Below are 20,382 nucleotides of genomic sequence, written 5' to 3' on the forward strand. Positions count from 1 at the left end.
GCTGCTACTAAAAAAAGACTAATTAATATTATTTTCTGCCTGAGGGATGGAGCACTAGCAATCATATCTTGCCTCTGAAGGGCCTATGTTTTTAAGCAGTTTTGGAAAGAAATAAAGGACATGCTTTCAATAAGGAAGCAAAGTGCTTTTGACCTCATTGAAAGGTATTGATCCTAATACCTTAGAATTCTGCATTTCAAATTGCAAAATTCTCATGAAAAAAAGAAGACTTACTGACAGAGTGACTCAAGAAAATAACTCATAGCTTATTGCAATTATAAATGAGGGCAGGTTGTTGATGATGTCTCTTTATAAAAGACATTGGTTCCAGCTGACTTCTACCTTAAGATCAGAGGTGAGGGATGCTCTGCATGGTTCCAGACATTGAATGCCTCAAGAGAGCAGTAGCTATAAACTACGATGTTTTGAGGACAGTGTTTTTTCAGTGGCAAGATTCTCGATTGAAAGTGTCATACATAGTTCTGTCCTTTAAAAAGACAACTAGCGGTAAAGTCCAATTTTATGAGAAGAGATAAAGTTGTATGTCTGATGTTGTAAGTGCCTCTATAAGCCACCCAAAAGTGCTGGATGCTATGAAGGAAAAGACCTAAAATTCTTTTTTCTTTGACATTACAGTTTCTATTACCTACTTAATGTTCCTCTGGTAAAATCTGAGCGATGTGTAGCATTAGTGCTGACCAATATCATATTCGGTTCTAACTCTTTTTCCTCCTCTCCCTTTTTCCTCTCTCCTGCTTCAAGATATATCTTGAGATTTTTTTACGAAGGATTCGTGCCTCTGCCCCGGTTAGGGAGAAACAGAACATTCTGTGCTCAAGCACATTTAGAGGAAATTGCAAGTGGCAGTTGCTCCCGTGTTAGCCGTGTAGTCCCGGCACAGGGCACAAGCCTAGCACTGGTATATGCAGAGGAAGTGGAAGCTCCAGACAGAATTGTTGATCCACAATGCTTCTTGTGGAATACAGTGAGAGAGAAGGCAGCTGAAAGAATTCAAATTACTCTTCTGCTTAAAAATACTTTTCTTAAGAATCTGGGTTTTATGGGAGTGCCTGAGACCACTCCTTGCTACTAAATGTCATGAAAAACTCGTTACAATAAGCCTTGAAGTTTTCAATTACAAAAAAACATTTCACTCCTCCAAAAATCTCAAAATTTATGCTGTAGATACAAAGAATAGGTAAGTCAGGAGACAATAGGCAGGCTCTTAAATGAATTCTTCATATCACTGAGGGAGGGGCTCTGACTCATTCTGCTTGATATCCCTTTTGCAGCTATGGTCCAAAGGAGTCATATTAAGGGAAAAAAAGATTATTTCACAGCTGAGTAGCTGAAGTCCTGAAGCATAAGATGTGATTGTAAGCATTACATTAACATGGAACTGCACGTTTAAAACTGAACTCTCTCTATCCCCAAATCCAGCAAATTTAAATAGTTTCAGTAGACTAATTTTTTTTTAAAAAATATAATGTATGTGTTGCTTAAAGGTAGATAATATGTATTTACTGATTATTTTAAGTTTGCCAGGCTGGCAGGACAGGTCCTATACGTATATAGACTATCCTTTATGTGTAAAAAGAGGTATGTTTCTTTCCAAAAGTCTCATTTAGGCAAAAATGTCAGATTTACTAGATCACACAGATCCTGAAGTATCCTTCATATATTCCTTTAAGACTTAATGCTCATCAGAATGAAAATGACAAAAATTTAGGAATTATAAAAAATAATGAAGGACAGAATGGAAGCCATTATTAAGTCATTATATAAATCAGTCACATATTCACATTTATATAGTATATGCAGGTCTGATCGTTCCATCTTGCAGATAATTACAGAACTACCTATGTGATAGGAAGGGCAACAAAGAAGGTAGGAGATAAAAAACTACATTGATTGGAGGAGAGAGGTAGTCGAGGGTGGGTTTTTTGACAGGGAGATGGCTGTTATACGAGTGATATGAAGACAGTAAATTGGGAATGATAATTCACAGTTGCTCAAAAGCAAGAAATGGAGAACATGCAATACGATTGTCAGGTTGCAGACATAAGAGAAGGGAGACTTTTTCGTGTGAACGTAATTGTGAAAGTAACTGGCATAGGTTAGTGAGAAAACCAAAAGTATAAATAGAAAGAGATAAATGACTTCACAGTAGTAGATAGCTTCATCCATTTTTTTAATATATGGGATAAATCTTTCATCTACTTTTAGAGTGGCTATTTTGGGCTAAATAGACCTTTTGTCTTGCTCCAGTATCACTGTTCTTATGTAAGGCAATGCAGCAAATTTACAGTTAGTCAGTGTAAGGAAAGATGTGTCTTAATTGCCAGTGCTAGCTAAAGATTTCTTTTTTGTTAATAATAACATTCTACTGGTAAAAGCATAAAATGGACCCAGTTTAGTGATACAGATGGGCTTAGGCCGCTGTGTCTTTCCACAATAAAAGTGATGCTTGGCCTACTCTGCAAGTTTCTGTAGTTTTAATCCTGGTAGTAAAGATACGATCATATTTGATTTATGACCAGTGCAGTAGCGCCAGTAAATTTTTGCGTGTAGATGCAGTTATACTCATAAAGGCAAGTATGCTGTCTCCTGCATTTATACTGTGCCTGGTTAGAATAACCCAGTTACATTAAAAAACCTAGGATGCAGGTTAACAAGTAAAAAGTGCTCTTTTCTCTGTAGCTTTCTTTAGGGCCTTGGCAGCACAGATGATACTGCTAAAGTGCTTCTCTAGCTGTGAAAATGCACCTACCTGGTAGTTTCAGTTATTATAAAATGGGATTTTTTGAAAACACTGTCTCTTAATGATACTATAGTACAGAAAACATGACACAAGTCTGATTCAGGCTTGGACTAAATACAGTAAATGTGCTGAAAGAACCTTAAAAGTGTTGTTGTAGTGTGCATTTTATGAATGAAAGTAGGTTTATACTGATACCGTTGCATTAAAATCAAGAACATTTTGTTATATAAACCAGGTTAGTATAGTTGCTTCACCAAACTTTCTAGTGTGAGGAAGATTTCAGGTGGAAGTCCTCTTACAGAAATCTAGTGAAGCCACGAAAGCTCCCTTCTTTCTCTATATGTAGATCTGTGTCCATTCCCCCATCTGTTGCATACAAGCACTCTGTCATACGTAGAATGAGAAAATTCCTATAATTTTTTTAACATCTTTAAGATCTTTAGAAATCCTTCACAAAACATTTGAGCATGACTTCACGTGCATTATGAACATTGAAGAGCTTTGGGAACTAGGGCTGAATATAGTTTGCGTATAAAAATGGGGAGATCAAAACTGGTCTGAGGTTGCTAATAGTTTTATTGAGATTATTATGTTTCAACATGGACCAATCCTTTTTTGTTTTCATCAGAGTGTAACTCCTGTCATCTGTCTGTAGGTTAAAGATAGGTCATTAGGTCTGGTTTGCTGCTGAACTTTTTCAAATGAGTATTCCCTTCTCATTGCTACTTTTCTTTTGTTTAGAAATCGTAGCACAGAAGCATTATTTTCTTGCCATGATCTGGTTTCCAGTGCTCCACAGGAGAAGACAAATTTCACAGTTAGTAACAATGAAGGATCTGATTGCCTTGGCCCTGAATGGTCCTTCTTTTGTCCTACTGTTACTTATCTGTGATTTCTATCATAGATCTACAGCCCCTATGAATATTTGCACTGAAGTCTCTTTTCTATGTTTGACAATGTTAAGTATCATTTAAGTGTGTTTATTTTAAGGCCTCTAGACAAGAGCTGTGAAAAAGAGCCTTAATCTAAATAAGAATCAGGGTTTGTATTTTTGCTTTTTAAAAAAATTTACTGATGTAAATGCAAAGGAATGGTGCATAAATCTAGTTAAGTGTAGTTTAAAATCTCTTGTGTTTTTAAAAAGATTCATGCATCTATTTGGCCGCTCTCCAAGGACAGATCCAGGCTTAGGCTGTCAAACAAATGGATTTTTAACACATTTCTGTATAGTTAAATCTAGTTTGGATGTAGTTGAAACTTCAAAATGCTGAAGTACAGCAGAAAAAATTAATTGTGCTAACCTACTATGTATGTAACTTTCACTGTGCAATCTTTAACTGCTTCAAAATAAGCTCAGGAAAGCTTGTTTCCAAACATTTTTCTCTTACCTATTCAGTTTAGAAGAAATTGTCAACTGTGTCAGTGTTTGAGATGTGAACTTTACAGGCATTTCAGTATAGATTTTCTTGGTATGTCTTGATCTTGTAGTTGCTTAGGTAAGACTGAGGTTCCACTAGCTTCTCTAAGTTAGTTGTTAGAAACGATTATCTCTTCTGCCTCCCATTTGCAGAGAACATTTGTATTGCGACTTATTGTGCATGATTAGGTGACCTCTTAGATAAGCTGTCTGCAGTAGGGTGAACTTAACTACTGAAATTCTTTAGCATTTTTGGTTTCTGTGTAAGATTCCTAGGAGCCTTGGTGATGCTTCTCATGCATCCTTAAAGATAATAATTACTGTCAATAGAAGAAACAACTTGGGCATATGTTCCTGTACTAACCTCTTGCGAGAGCAGTGCTGTGGCACAGGGAGTACTGATGTACGAGCACAGATGGCATATAGTTATGGCAGAAAAAATGTGCATGTACCACGTTTACTCTAATTGTATCAGAACGTGATTGCACAATTCTAATTTTTTTCTGTTCTGTGACTGAGGCTGCAAACAGGGATATATTCATCTTCAAAGGATTCTCCCCGTATAGAGCATGCTGTTTGTGGTCCTTTGACACTGTTTCCAGAAATTCAGTTTTAAAGTGTATTCATATGTTAAGCGCACTGTGACACTTCAGTTGTAAAGAAAGTAAATAGAAATGATGCAGCTATCTGGAGAGAGCACTTTTCCATGAAACAGATATGAGGTTTAGGCCTCCAGCCTACATTTCCGAAGAATTCCATGAATTTCCTGTCATTTTGTGGAATGAGAGAAATCTAAAAAGGTTTAAAATAAGAAATTTATTTACTTTTTAAAATATTCTGCATAATCCTCAGTTTTGGTTTTTTGTTTGTGATTTTTTTTTTATTTTTGCCAACTTTTGATAGTGATATTTTAAGGCTTAGTACTCTTACAGCTATTGGGAATATATATTTGCTATAATCAGGATGGTGTTCTAGGAATGTTCTAGTTTGAATCATGCCATTTTTTTTTCTTCCATTTGTAATTTATTCTAGGTATTTATGTAAACTGTCAGACCAGGAGTTGCGACAGAGTGCAGCCCGGAACATGGCAGATTTAATGTGGAGCACAGTTAAAGAACCATTGGATACAGCCTTGTGTTTTGATAAAGAAAGTCTTGATCTTGCGTTTAAATACTTTATGTCTCCAACTCTAACAATGAGATTGGCTGGGCTGAGTCAAATAACAGTAAGAACTTTTTAAACATATAAATAATATTTAGAAAAAAATGTTTCTTTTTGTGTTTTATGAGTTACAGACTTGGTTTGGGGGCTTTTTTCAATGTGTGTAAACAGCAGAATCCTCTTATATGCCATCTTAGGAAATTATAGTCATGATTGTGAATATAGGGTTGACTGAGAGATAAGTCCAAGTGATGGCTGTGCTCTGCAGCATATGGAACTGTACACATTTCCTGGACAACTTACCATGCTAAACAAAACTGTCTTATAACCACGTTTTGTGACAGCTGTGTTGAAATTAAGTCCCTTGACATGGCTATATTTGTTGTTTACAAAGGCTTTCAATCTGTTTTCATTTTTACCTTTACAGTGTCTTGACTCTACTGTAATTAGTTGCTTCTTTGTGTTGTACATACCTCTTTTTCCTGTTTGTTTAGTATAGTCTGTTTCTCAAAAGAGAGCATTTCTGCGTTAATTAGCAGGAGACAGAAGAGAGAAATATATACTGCATCAAGTAGAAATAGATTAAAACCAAAAAAACCCCACCCTTCTGTTTCCCGTGGAAATGCTCGGCATTGCACCAGTCAAGATACCTTGTGCATCCTTTGTCTGCCATTGCTTCCTGTGTATGTATTACAGCCATAGAAAGACAGTTGCACAGAAGGTCAAAAGTGAACTTTTTTGTTCATCTGAGCCTTTTCAATTTTGTGTTTATTCTGACACTCCCGTGTTTAAGATTTATAGTTCATATTGACATGTTTGCCTTAATGCAGAAAGTGGTGAATAGGAGCAAACGATACTAGAATGAACAAACATGTTCTCCTTAAGTTTTGTATTATTTTCTGAACACAGTAACCCGTAAGTATTTCCAGTCAGATTACTGGTGGATTTTAACCGAAGTAAATATTTAATTTTCATAGGTATGTGACTTACTAAGTTAAAAATAAAAAGCTATTCAAAGGGTAACTACATTGTTTGGACTTAAATGTATTGTCCATTCAGTTTTGCATTTGTATGAATGAAAACATAATGCAGTTCATCCAGTAGAGATGCTAAAGCAAGATAGAGAGAAAGTTAACTTTTGGAAGAAATAGTGACATTACTGTAAATATAATTTATATACATAAGTACTTTATATGACTTTTATATAAATGCTACATCTAATATACTCAGTGCCTGAATTCTAGTCTTCTGTCATAATTAATTAGCGTAAAGTGAATGTTCAGGGTTCTTTTTGTGTAATAAGAAAACTTCAGAGAGCTGCTAAAGTCTTAGGTAAAAAATATAGCACATATTTTTGTTTTGATTTTTCATCACTATGTGCTTTATTATTTATACGGTTACAGATATCTCATAATATCTGGCAGATACATTTTAAAATATGGCCATTAACTAGGCATAAAAGTAATTTGCCTTTTTTTTTTTTTTTTTTTACTGTGCACAGTTTCGGAAAATGTCATGTTCAGTATCATTTATTTTAAAGTAAATTTCCAATGTTTCCATAGTTTCAATTACATTAGATTTTTATTCCTGTAAGTACTTTTCTTTGGTTTTGTACAGTTGTCCTTCTACTACTACTAATGTATGTCTTCTTGTGTATCCTTACCAAAAGAAAGTCTGAAAATAAGAATGCATCAGTTTGTTTATTTCACAGGCATGTAATTCATTTAAGGGAGTGTGAAATTATGTAATTTTAAGTAGTTATAATATGTTTTGACCTGTTACAATTGATAAATATGACTGTAAAAGTGAGGTGGTTTTTTTTTTAATAACAGGCATGTATTTTTAGACTAAAACAGGTTTTAGCTTGTAAAAAACCCAGAATGTTGTTTGTTATTGACTCTTTTTTAATATGGATAGTCTCTAAAACACCTCTGGAACTCTGAGAATTCATTCTTCTTTCTCATTCAAATCATAGGCAATTTTCTTTTTTGTTCTCTTTTTAAAGATCTTATGAAGACATTTTTGGAAGAAACATCTTTTGATTTTTCTTGTTTGACTTTTGAGTTTGAGAAGCATTTTTGGTTTATTTAGATTTGTGTGCCTTGCCTGGAACAATTTTAATTGCCAGGACTGTGCAACTTTGAGTGTGAAATCTGAACCAAAATTTACAGAAATTTTGACTGCCTCTTTACTGAAGTTTTCTGTCCTCTTTGCAAACAAAGATTTGTTTACAGAGATGTAATCTAGTTCAGCTTCCTTAGTATTTTCACACAACCCCCTGTATTACAGACGTACCTTCATTACGACTTTTTTGAAGTTTCTTTTTTCTATTCATGTCTTTGATGGCTCGAATTTGTCAAAGTAATTTCATTGAAATGTTCTTCCCAACCAACACAATTTTGGCATCCTGTTTTGTATTTCAAGACTATAGAACTATGATGCCTGCAACTGCAAAGTGTTTTCCTGGACATTCATTTGCCAAAAGTTGAGCATTTAGCCCTGAAGCAATTCTTCATTTCATTTTGCTAATAGCTGTGAAGATTCAAAGATAACTTCTAGCAAAATTACATGCAAAATATTTTGAAGTGTGAACTTTTCAATATATACTTTATTTCAAAGAAAAGTTTCTTCTGAAAATTCATATGGAAATTTGACTCAGATGCAGATTCTAATTTCAACTCACAAAATCAAGACTAAAATAGATTTGGTCAATTAATTTCTATGGCTTGCCTGATTGTTCCTTTTGCAAGATAAATGTACTTTTGCTGTCATCGTGGAGACAGAAATCTTTAACCAAAAATATCAGTGAATCTAAACAGATGAATGTCTTCTAACACGGAGGTGTCGATTTGTGGCTGCCAAGAAATTTTTTTCTTTTTTTTTTTCTGTCTGACAGCTAACATGACCAGTCCTAAAATTTGCTTACCACCAAATATAGACTTGCCTCCCTTGAAGAGAAGCATATACATAATGTGTCATATCATCTAACTAAAATTCTTATTTACAGAACAAGGTTGAAGGCAGACACATGAAAGTTAATTTTAACAAAGTGAAAGCTTGAGTGGTTGAACAGGAAGTTGGAAATAGCTTCAGAAAAGAATAGCAAAATGTAAACCAAGATATACCTGAAGCTTTATTTTTGTCGTTACCTTGTTTCTCTTTGATTTCATCTCGCAGTCATCTGCTGAGATGGTTCAGCTCCAAAATACCCTCTTCTCTCTCTACTCTTCCCTCACAAACAGGACTGTTTTCCTGTCCTTCCTGTTACAGATGTACTTACGTGAAAAAGAATACTCAACTGATCTGGCCGTCCTTCCTTTTTCAGTTTTTCATCCCCTTTTTATTTGTTTCTGTGCATTAGTGAAAATGCAAATGCAACTTTGTTAGGTTTTTCCGAACAAATTCAGTGCAAAACTTGAACAGTGCATATTAAGTCATCCTGTGTTGGTTTCCTATGTAGAAAGTTGAATTACCTTTGATGCCTGGCTCTTGAAACAAGACTAGCTAGGTAGATGTCTTTTTGTTCTCAGCTTTCTTTGCTGAAGACTTTATACCTTTGTTGTACTTCATATCCAGCACATTTGTGTTAGGCTAATTGAGTGTCTGGGCACAGGCGTCTTTAGTTTTTTACAATGTTATACATATGGTAAAAAAATTGTAGAAGTATTTTATTCCCTCTGGCATTTCATGGTAACAAAACATGAAATGAAAAAAATGTTCAGAGGTGAATGAGAATAAGGTGGTGCAACACTATCCCATGTGTACTTTGTTTTGTGCTGTTGTGTCAGAGTTCTAAGACTTTAGTTGAAATTATTGTAAAAATTGTTTGAAAATTCCAATATGAAAAAGAACACCTTTTGTTAAAATTCCTTTGGGTAAGAATTTTGTATGGGAAGTTTGGATCAACATGTGACCATGGATTTAAAATTGACAATAGTAACAGTTCAATATGAAACTCATCCTAAACATCAGTTTCCAGAGTATGTGTTTCATTTCTCATGAAAACCTGTGTGCAAAGTGACTGCTACACACCTTGTTTTGATTTCTGGAGTGGGTGGAGTTTTGCAACATCATTTAATTGCTTTAGTGAAAGAAGGGTTGGTTAAAAAAGAAAATTGATCCCTCTTGCCTACTCAAATGCCTGCTGTTCAAATTTTTGTCAAAGCCGTTTATTTAAAACCGTTGAAAATACTAGAAAAAAATTGTTTACTGTCACTAGTACTGTTTTTAAATATAAGAAAACTATCTCACAAAATATTTAGATAAAATTTTAATTTTTTCTTCCTTTTTCTAACTATAGAACCAACTTCATACCTTCAATGATGTGTGTAATAATGAGTCATTAGTTTCAGACACAGAAACGTAAGTAGGAACATTGTTATGAATACTTTAAGTGCACTATATGATTGCAGTTCTTCTGTATTGTTGTTATGAATTATACACAGTGGGGAGTAATGATGATCTGAGGTGTTTATTAGAAATATTCTAATCAGGGGTTTAATAGTTTTAAATGATAACTTGAAAAATATTTCCAAATGTTTCTGGATTTTTTTACTGTCTTAAAAGATAGAGTCAAGGTAACCTTTAGAAAAACATAGATACTGAAATAGTAAATACCTGTAACAGGCCATTATTTCCATTGTGATGTATAAATAAGAACCAGCTAATTCATATCCAAGTAGTATTTTTGCCATCTTCTCATTTCTCCTGATTATTTAGTTAACAAAGACTTGTCTTGTCATCACCGGCTCCCAGCCTTGTTAGTAGTTTACCACCAAGTCTGTCAGGCTATGCTTTTAGAACTATTTGTTGTTTTTCTTCAAAGTCCTTATTTGTATAATTTGGGTGTGTTTAACAATTTTAAAGGAGACTCCCATAAGTCTTCACGAAGGTTGATGCATGGGATTGTATTCCAGTGAGGAATGTATTGATATGTGTAATAACTCTAAACTTAATGTTAGAACTCTCTAGAATTTAGGCAAAAGTATGTTTTAGGTTGTTGAAATAACTGTTCTTTTGAAATAACAGATAAAGTATGAAATCTAGGATTTTACTTGTGATATACTCTTGACGTTTATCTTGGAGGGTGATATGTTGTTTACATTTATCTTGGGGATTGTATCCATGTGTGTATCTGTCTCTCTACAGACACACACTCCCCACTATCTTGTGCTCATTAATGAGAAGTCTGTTACAGCAGCAGCTGGCTTGCTTTTCTGTCTGGGTAGTTTTATTATAGATGTTTTTATTTTAACACCCGCCTATTGAAATCTGGGAGCAGTCAAGACCACAATACTGTAGATTTCATGTAAATAACAATATGAATATTTGAAGTGGAATTTATGGTAATAGGTTGATATTTTAAAAACATAGAATCAGAATATCTAGGCAGTTTTGCTTCCACGAAGATGGTAAAACACCTTGAGAATACAAAACAAAACAAGCACTTGTAATCAACTTTTTCTTGTTCTCTGTCACTAAATCAATAAGTGAAAATGAATCCATGTTATCAGTTTATTTCAAAGTAAATTTTGATACATAGTGTCAGAAAAAAATTAAAGAATTCCAGTCAAGTATGACACAGATACTTTACCATGATCTGATGAAACCTGAATGTCATGTCATTAAGCTCATGTACATTTCAAAAAAATTGTGTTATTGTAATAAATGTAATCCCATGTTTATTACTTTAATACAATATGAATATATAATATATATTTACATGTAATTATTATTTATGTATTTTGTGCCCTGAGAGAGGTGTTGGGTTTTTTCCAAAGCCTCTAGTTCTGTAAGAGTAGAAGTGAATACTACAGGAGCATAACACGTTGAGTATGTGAGGTGGCTTGGTTGGGGTATTTTCAATATTGTACTGCCAGTTTATCGTGTGTTATTACACTGGGACTGCCAAACCTCAGTTGTATCCATTTCTTGCCCTCCTTCCTTCATGTTGAAAATCTGAAATGGAGGTGTTTCTTGGTCAGTTAATCTTCTGAAACACATTGTGAATGAAATAGTTTTTAACTAGTAGTAACTAATTAAAGAACATTTACAAGAAGTTATTCTGCCAGTCAAACCTAATAAAAAGCTGTTTGATTTTCTGTGTCAAATGCAAAAAAGGAAAGTTATCAACAGGGGAAAAAGAGAAGGGTGCTTAAATTTCCCTGCAGAAGAACAGATGCAAGAACATCAGAGTTATTTTAAAGCTGAAGGAAATTGTCAAATTCTTATTTGGGATATTCTTTTCTTGGCAAGGGCATCTGTAAACAGCCTGTCATTTGAAAGGAATGCAGCATGAACAGAAGACCTTCTTTTCTACTTTCGTAGTATGGGAATTTTTAATCGGAATTCCAGTCTTTCTGATGTTTTACTTGAAAAGTTGAGTACAAATCAGTATCTAGTATTGCTGCTCATCTTCAGATATCTTTTGGAGTCACTGATTTCTTCCAGCCATATAATCACAAAAGGCTGGTGCAGAAGGATGGGGAAAATGTCTTGCTTCTACAATTTGTTCAGTACAAAGCTTCCCTCTCATTAGAGACTCTGTTCATGAGAAAGTTTTGGATGAGAAGGCACTTACGGACTTGGCAGTGATTGAATGAGCAGCAAAAGGAGCGCTTTTCATTCCTGTTTTCTTTCCTTAGTGGAGAAAGGAAGACTAAGATTTATTTTGTACCTTTGTAGCCTCTGCAGATGTGTCAAAGGAAGATGTTTTGCATTATGTCTGGTCATCCCCATTATATGTTTTGACTTTTCCAGATGCGTTTGGAACTGTCAACCTTTGGGATTTCTCCTTCTGTATCTTGATAAGGTGGGTTTGCGGGAGGTATCTTTTTTTCTTAAAAAGAGCTATCAGTTCGTCCTAGCTCTTCCCTTTTGTTCGGAAGTATCATCAGGATTTTTTAGCAAATATTTTGCAACAGTAGCTTCCAACCTTTATCTGCATGGTTGCAAATTTTTCCATGGTAAGACAAGCTAAAGCATCCTCTGTCTAGGAAAACATTGGATTTTACAGTTTGCACTTGATGGCAGCAGAAAGCTAAGACAGAGAAATCTGTTTTCTAGTTGTAGATATTTGTATGTCTTTTTAGATTTTGTTTACTTGACTGTCTTCTCTAGAGTTGAGGGTTTGTGGTGACTGAGTATGCGTATTGTCCAGGTATGTGCAATGTCTCAGTGACTCAACTTCATAATATCCCTCAGAGATACACTTTTGATTTAGTTATTCCTGGCTCTTAAGATAGAATCAAATTCTTTGCAGTACAAGGTACTGAAGAGTGTGAAATCTATTGAAGCTAAAAATAACAAGACTGAACAGAAGAGTCTTCAAGTCTTTGAATAGCGATTCCTAAAACTATTTTGCCGATGTCAGTTAGTGAAAAATGATCATGCCTTTCAGGGACGGGAAGATTTTTTTTGTGCTATTTGGACCACAAAAGGAAAAAAGTGTTGTTTCTTCCTTAATGAGGACACTGTCAGCTTGTGGAAGTAAAGTGTGTACAGAGATACTTTGTTTTGCTCTTCACTTGGCAAACAGCAAAGACTGAGGTTTCAGGATTCAGGTGGATGCTGAGACAACTGCCTGCCTCATTTAAAAACTTGATTACGCTAAAGCTTCCTACAGAGTAATTTCAAGTGTCCAAAATTCCTTTCACATCTGAACAGAAAGATCCGGACTATTTCTTCTTCTTCCTTTTCCCTCTCTTTCCTTATTTATTGAGATATTAAACTGCAAGTTTCATATTGCTTTTTCACTTCTCCACTGTTCTGTTAGCTCACGTTAACTCTTGCTTTCTTAATTTTTGTCTAAGCTCAGCAACTGAATTTATGGCAGCATCATTTAAATGCCTCTTCCCCTCTCTGTATTCCACATTCCAGGGATCTTTTCAGATTTTCTCTTAAAAAAAAAAAAAGTAAAGTTTTTCACTCAGCTCACTAATCTTTCTTTCTAGTGGCATACATAGTAGTTTAATAAATATTCAAGATGATGTCAGAGTGGTGGTTTTGGAGCCTGCAGAGCGTCAAATAGGAAAATGTGTGCTCATAAACAAAAACGTGCACTTGAATGTGTGTTAGGAAGGTGCCTGCTATAGTGTCTTTGCATTCCTGTTCCTAAATAGTTGAGATCAGTGTTTCACATCCATTGTTGCGTTGTGGATGCTATTTCAGTGATTTTTGTCAAGAAATGTTAGTCTTTGTCTTTTGCAAGCTGCTTGTTACATTGCTACATTTTTTTCTTTTAAGGATTTACAGTATGTTTTTCAGTGACCTTGCTCACTAAGTGTTGTATTTAATGCAGTACTGAGCTGGTGTGATTTTGTAGCTGCATGGTGAATTGTTTTGGGAATTGACTGATTGGATAAATAAGGTTTTCTTTGGGGGGTTTATTTTGCTGTGGGATTTGTTCCTGGATCTGGGTGGTCATGTGGCTACTAAGTATTGCACCACAGCCTTAGATTAAAATGTCTCTAGGACTTCAACCCAGTCCTCTTATGGAGAGGCTTTCTTTGACCTACCAGGAAAAAGTGTAAACTGTAGTTTCCTTCTGGATAGTTTTATTTACAGTAATTGACAAAATTCAAGCTCTAGTACTCGCCTTTTTTAAGTGCAGTTCACAAACATCAAGTCATATCTGAAACTGCATAGCTTCTACTCTTCCCCACAGTCTCATGGAATGCCCTGGGGAAACTAATGTCAAAAGTGCTTGAATTTCACTTCTTGGAAGTAAAACAGTTATTTTTGACAGACATGAATTGTTAGTGAATTTAAATGAAAAGTCTAGGGGGAAATTGATTAAGTGTAGAAGTCATGTAGCCCAATATGTTGTGTAGATTTCCCACATGAGATGGATTTAGAGACAGTTAAACTAGAGTAGCTGCTACCTTTACTCTTTCATTCTCTTCTCCTCCTCCCTCACCCACAACACACACTCGTAGAGAGTATCACATTCTTTAAGTGACTTTTCGTCTTGCTATCTCAATTACTAAATCCACGAAAAATGGCTAATATGTGTTATTACCCAGGTGAATGTTCTTATTACTGAGGTATTTATGACTTAGATATCTAATTTGTAAAACCATTCTTTGTACTGCTGCTTTCGTGTTAGAGCAACAAGCATATCTATACTTTGATCGTAGTGCATCTTTTTCACTCTCACTGTTGCCTTCAGTCTGAAGGAGGAAAATTTTTCTGTAACCTTTTGAAGAACTTCTTTTAAAAGAAAATTTGAGCACATTTGTACTGAAAATAGAGTTCTTGCTAAGTTGCTTGAATTGTAGTGATATTGTATAGTAATAACCATATAGTAATTTGCAAATTGCTCTATGAAAAACTACTTCTGAAATACAAAAAAGACAGACTATAGAAAAGAAATTTTAACATAGCTAGAAATCAAAATTAAACTACATTGAAAAATATTGAAAATTATACTTTAAAGCTTTTTATTAAAAGTTATTATAAGTTGCCCTGTTTATTGGGGTAACTGAGAACTCAGTGAATTTTTATGAACTTGAGTGTATCTGAAATTTCTCAAGGCTTTTGATAATTATTAAAGTAAAAATGGGATAAGTGACAATATACAAACTGAAATCATAGGCTAATTTATTCATAGGCTGGTAGTTTAATTTTATTTATATGAAGGTCTGGAATTGCTTGTGAGTTAAGGAGTTCACTCTGTTTGAAAGTGAGGAAACTTATCAAGGAGCTAGAAGACCACTGGACGAGAAAAACCTTGCCCGAAATGAAAGTGTTCAGGAAATAAGTCAGACATCCTTCATTTACCCTGAAATGAGCTTTCTTTGGTGAATCCTTGAATCTGGTATCATAAATGTGTTTCTTAGTATATCATATCAGAGAAGAAAATACTTAGTGCTGGTAATAGCTTCGCCATTGACAAAGGCAGTATATTTAGTGATTGGTGTGCCCTCAGCAAAACTTTCTGGGAGGAACAATTCCCTCTGGGAAACACAAAGGCTGCATTCTGCATTTCACAAGGATCCTCTTGTCTTTGGTCATCCTCACCAAATCCATATCAAATGAATGCTTACCTTCAGAAATATGAGATGTCATTTTATCACAGTTGAGCTCACCGGTAGGATAAAGAGTTTTTTACCTCTGAGAATACATCTATTAAAAAAAGGCATTCCTTCAAAAGAATAATACATTATTTTTCAGAAGAAAAATGTTGCAGATTAGAGATAGAGAACTGCCATACTAATTTAATAAAATGTGAAGGGACTTGCTGTACAAGGGAGTTTTTGTTCTTTCCTTTGGAGTAGCTAAAATGCAACATATGACTCTGGATACAATGTCTAATGGACGTTGTGCCATTAGCAGAAGCATTTGGTTTAAAGATGCACTGGGCAGTGTGTCCTTTCATGTTAACATCACCTAGTCAATCTAGCAGTGTTTATCTGGGATTCATTCTGAAAGCTACAGGTTTAAAAATTCACATCCAAGAAGAAATTAAGTGTTCCTGGAACAAAATTACCTTCACTGACTTATGACTCAGGCGGTAAGGCTTTTGCCTCTTACAGTGGACCGTGTGCAATTTTTCTCGCATTTCGTAACCAGGAGTACATCCGTTCAGGTCTCCTGCATCTAGCGGGTGTACATTCGCTCATGTGACCAGATCTGTCTGCCTTTTATACGTGCAAAATGCAAACTATGAGGCTTTTTGCTTATATTTTGGTCATGTAGCAGGAGCACTTCTGCCCACAGCAAAGGGAAGCTGTACATTGTACAGACATAAGAATGAACTGGGGGCGAATAGGCCCTAAGTTCAAGGAATTATTTTGCAGGCTGCGTTCAGTTTTCAGAGTGTGAGTTGGGCACTTGTGATTTAAGATGAATCTGTAATATCAAGTCAACCATCTGTCCGATAAAATGCAAGCTATAGTCTTGAGCTATATGGGCAATGCCACTATAGTCCCTTGTGCTTGTCGGCGTGGAGGCAGGCGGTTAAAGCATTTTTTTAGAGCCATGTTTGTTGCTAAAGGAGACTGGTAGCATATATTCAAATGAATAATAAGTTCCTTCTGCTGTAAAATCTTGAAAATCACAGCTCGCATGTGAAAAGGTCTTACTTCAGATTTTGTTAGACAGAAATCCAAGCCCTGAATGAGTCTGCAATGTGCATGCTCAAAAATTTGGCTTGGGGTAGGCATCTTTGGGGTGTTGGGGTTATGGTTGGGTTTTGATTTAGTTCTGAAATGAGGCTGTAGGAAGTCAAGTAGATCTTTGATTTAATGGAACATGTCTGGCTTATCTTTTTTATCTCTCTTTGAGCAGATATGCTGTCAAACTGTCTTTACAGTATGAGAACTAATTTATTAATAAACCATAAATGATACTGTTGTTAAATTGTTGTACCTTGCAAGCCAGTTATTACTTAAATGTTAGGGGACATTATCTTTTTTTGAACAGTATAAGAATATTTGATTCCCCGTGTCCTGGAATTAGAATAGAAGAGGACAGTATATGAATGGTGCGGAGTAATAGCAACTTTGCTCTTTGAGTTCATCCACAGGGCTCAGGCAATTCAAAACAATCAAAGAACTGGCAACATGCCCTGGAAAAGTAAATCCTGTTTGGAAAAGCTACAAAGGCAATCTCTTTTTACCTAAAGAATCCTGTTTTCTTATTGCGGATGATAAAGATTGGCAATCCTGGAATTTTGTAGTGACCGTAAATGTGACGGATAGCAGTGGTAAAAATAATTCTTCCTGTAGTCCTCTAAGACACCCCCTCCCTCCCATCCTCTCCTCCTTGTGAACAGAGTGCTTTTATTCCAGGGCCATTTAAACTACAGGCTGTGCTTTAAATACTGTGATATCCTCTAATTGCTTCTGGTGCCAAAATCTGGGTAAACAAACGTTTGCTTGAAAGGAAGGAATGAAAAGGAGCTTATGCACTAGTTTCCAGACAGGGCAGTCCTTTCTGGAAGTTCAACTTTTGTTTTGGAAAATTCAGTTTCCTTGTCCAATTCTGTTCGAATGTTTGCTTATGGATTGGCAGTGGGTAAAGTTTCCTATTGTTATGGGTGAAACAAAATGAGAATTTTGAAGTATCTGTATGCTACGTGTGTGTAAGTATGACCATGTAAAACATTGATTTTTTTATATGAGTTGCTATTTATGCAAGAGAATCTAAAAATATTTAAGTTTCCTTTAAAAAAAAAAATTCTCACTCCCATCTTTAGCTACATTTATGAACTCAATAGTTCTGGAATTTCATTATAAAATTGAGTTAAATAGCAGTGTTTGTCAAAATCTTACCTGTGAGGTCTTTGAAAGTGGTCTGCAGGTGATCTGTTGAGCTCTATTAACTAATAAAATTGGTAGAGTTGTTGGTTACATGTTTGCTAATGATCCAGAGGAATGAGTGGGAAATGCTGTTATTTGGCATTAGTCCTCCAACTGAAGAAAAAAATACGGAAATAGTTTGCTTCCTACCTGAATGAAGGAATGCTGAGTATGCTTTGTGTTCAAAAAAGTTTTCGTATGCTTACTACAATTACAGATATTAATTTGAAAGACATGCTGTGCTAGGGAAGAACACAGCGTATATATTATAGGCAGATAATTTTACATACGTTCCCACTCTTTCTCCATGTCTAGGTCAATTGCAAAAGAGCTTGCAGACTGGCTTATCAGCAACAATGTAGTTGAGCACATTTTTGGACCAAATTTACATATTGAGGTTTGTATAAAATTATTATTATTTTTCATATAAACATGGAGGAGTAACTTCTTGTTCTAGTAAATCTTTCCTCAATATGTTCTCACTTTGCAGATCATCAAACAGTGCCAAGTGATTCTGAATTTTCTTGCAGCTGAAGGGAGGCTTAGTACTCAGCATATAGACTGTATTTGGGCTGCAGCACAGGTATATATAAAATTTTTATAATTCCAGGAGTGATACAAACACAAAATAGAAAATGGCAGGTTGATTTTGTTTTACATTCTTAAAGTTGAGTTTCTTACTTTTCCTTGTCTGTCTGTCTGTTTTGCTGACCAAAATTTTACGTTAGGCAACTGCCACAATTACTGGTTTGTTATTAGATGCAAAACTTTACCTAGGCTACTTTTATATGAGAAAAAAATGAAGTTGTATAGCAAAGACACAATGTTTTCACTAAAAGTGGGGATGAAGATTGTAAGGTAGATGTAATATTTTTATTATTGTGCTAAATTGCCTTGCTCCTATGTATTGTGGCTTCCATTTCTGTTACTCCTGGTAGGAACACTCAGGTGAAAATTGTGGCAGTGAAGTTTACAGCTGTGCTATAGTGCTGGTGTTAAAAATCTATAGAAGGCATTGAGATTTTATTTTTTGCTTGGTAAGCCTGGAAACTCTGATAGGCTTTTTTCCTTCAGAGAGATATATTTGTTTGCTACTTATAATGGATTGCTATGCTTTTTATTTTAGGTTGTGACATTTTTTATTTAGAGGATTTGAATACAGTAGACATTTTGATTTCCTGTTATGGAAACTATTTTTCCATGGTTTCATTCTGCCTTTATTATTCAAAAGCAAATAAAAAAACCCCAAACAAACAAAAAAAACCAGAAAAAAACCGTCAAGGTTTCAGTGTCAATTTTTCTGAAAAATACATTCAAAATGAAGGTGAGGGAAATAAAATTGATCTTTTTGAACAGGTATAGGGAACGTACTTTTATACAAGTTAGAATTTGAAGGGGTTGGTTTTATGTGTTCAATATTTCTCTGTAATTTGTTTCAATCAAATACTACTGTATACAGATTCTGAAACCTCTTTAGACCATTGCCATTATAACCTGCAGCTGGTATAGTTAATAAATGCTCATTATAACAGCATTCTCTCCAATACATTCCAACAATTTTCTGTATCAGAGTAATTAATAATTACTTATTTCACATTTTTAAAGCAATATTTTACCTTTCGTGATGTTTTCACACATACAGTAACTCATGCTAGTGTTAGACCTCTGGATTTTTTTGTCTTTTCTACTATTTTAAGAACTTAATATTATTACCCAAATGTGATAATTCTTTTACAGTTCATGTGTTGATTTTGACATACTGATATTTTCAAAATGTATGTTTGCTATCAGAATTAAGTATGTCCTGATTACTTCCTGTAAAAGTTTTAAACCTCTAATGTTGTTTAAAAGGCTGGCACCTTTAGACTAAAAGAATAGAAGACCTTAAAGAATATATTTTCCAATTTCTAAACTAATTTTTTGATGAAAAATTATCTTTTGAGTTGAAGCAGGTATCTGAAGATATTTAAATGCATCCATGTATAGAATCCACGTAATTTCATTCTGGTTTAAATCTTGTGAAAGATGGCCTGTACCCCATAAACTGCTGACACAGATATTTTATATGCCAGGAAGGCAAAATAAATAATGAAACCCCCCCTTTTGAGGTGCATATGTGGTAACCAACATTAAGAATGTTTTTTCTAGAAGCTTCCTGTAACCATTATTTTACTTTTTTTTTTTTTTTTTTTTTTAATATCAACATCCTTACAAACATACTGAAATCCTTTAACCTAAGAGAAAACATCTAGGAGCGCCGTCACTTTAATGTGTAAATAGAGTAGTTAGCTAAACACATTGTTATATTTTTTGCCATCCATAACTGGAAAGACAAAAGAATTATAAATAATCCTCACACAGTTCACACAGTCTGTTCTCTCAATCTCATATTAGCCTGTAATGTCTTTATTTGTATTTACCGCTGCTTAGAAGGCAATCATTGCAAATATTATTTCCCTCAGGATTTCGCATATGCACTAATATGTTAGAAGTTGTATTTAAATTAAAATGCAAAATAAACTTCCAGTTCTTCTCACCAAATCTCTGAGAACTAAGACTAAGGATGATACTGTTACATTTGATTTCACTAAGCTTTACATGCTTTACAGTAAAAAGATTAAGTTTACTCAAAATTGCAAGTCTGATGTAGTTTGGAATTATTGGACAAGTGCTTCCTGAGAATTTGTGCAAAGATGTTGTTTAATTGCTGCAATTTTATCAGTCTTTGAATTTTTTTAAAG

The 20,382-nt window shown here is 34.7% G+C and overlaps 1 protein-coding gene across 13 annotated transcripts in view; it reads left to right on the forward strand.

Moving 5' to 3' along the window:
• USP34 (ubiquitin specific peptidase 34) overlaps positions 1-20,382 on the forward strand; it is a 133,639-nt gene that overhangs the window by 37,112 nt on the left and 76,145 nt on the right. For all 13 annotated transcript variants that reach the window (XM_054821653.1, XM_054821662.1, XM_054821661.1 and 10 more), the window contains 4 exons: positions 5,211-5,403; positions 9,640-9,701; positions 17,957-18,038; positions 18,132-18,224. In XM_054821653.1, coding sequence (XP_054677628.1) covers positions 5,211-5,403; positions 9,640-9,701; positions 17,957-18,038; positions 18,132-18,224 — 430 coding nt within the window. The remainder of the gene's footprint in view (positions 1-5,210; positions 5,404-9,639; positions 9,702-17,956; positions 18,039-18,131; positions 18,225-20,382) is intronic.

Source organism: Grus americana, chromosome 3 (genome assembly GCF_028858705.1).
Source record: "Grus americana isolate bGruAme1 chromosome 3, bGruAme1.mat, whole genome shotgun sequence".
NCBI classification, from domain to species: domain Eukaryota; kingdom Metazoa; phylum Chordata; class Aves; order Gruiformes; family Gruidae; genus Grus; species Grus americana.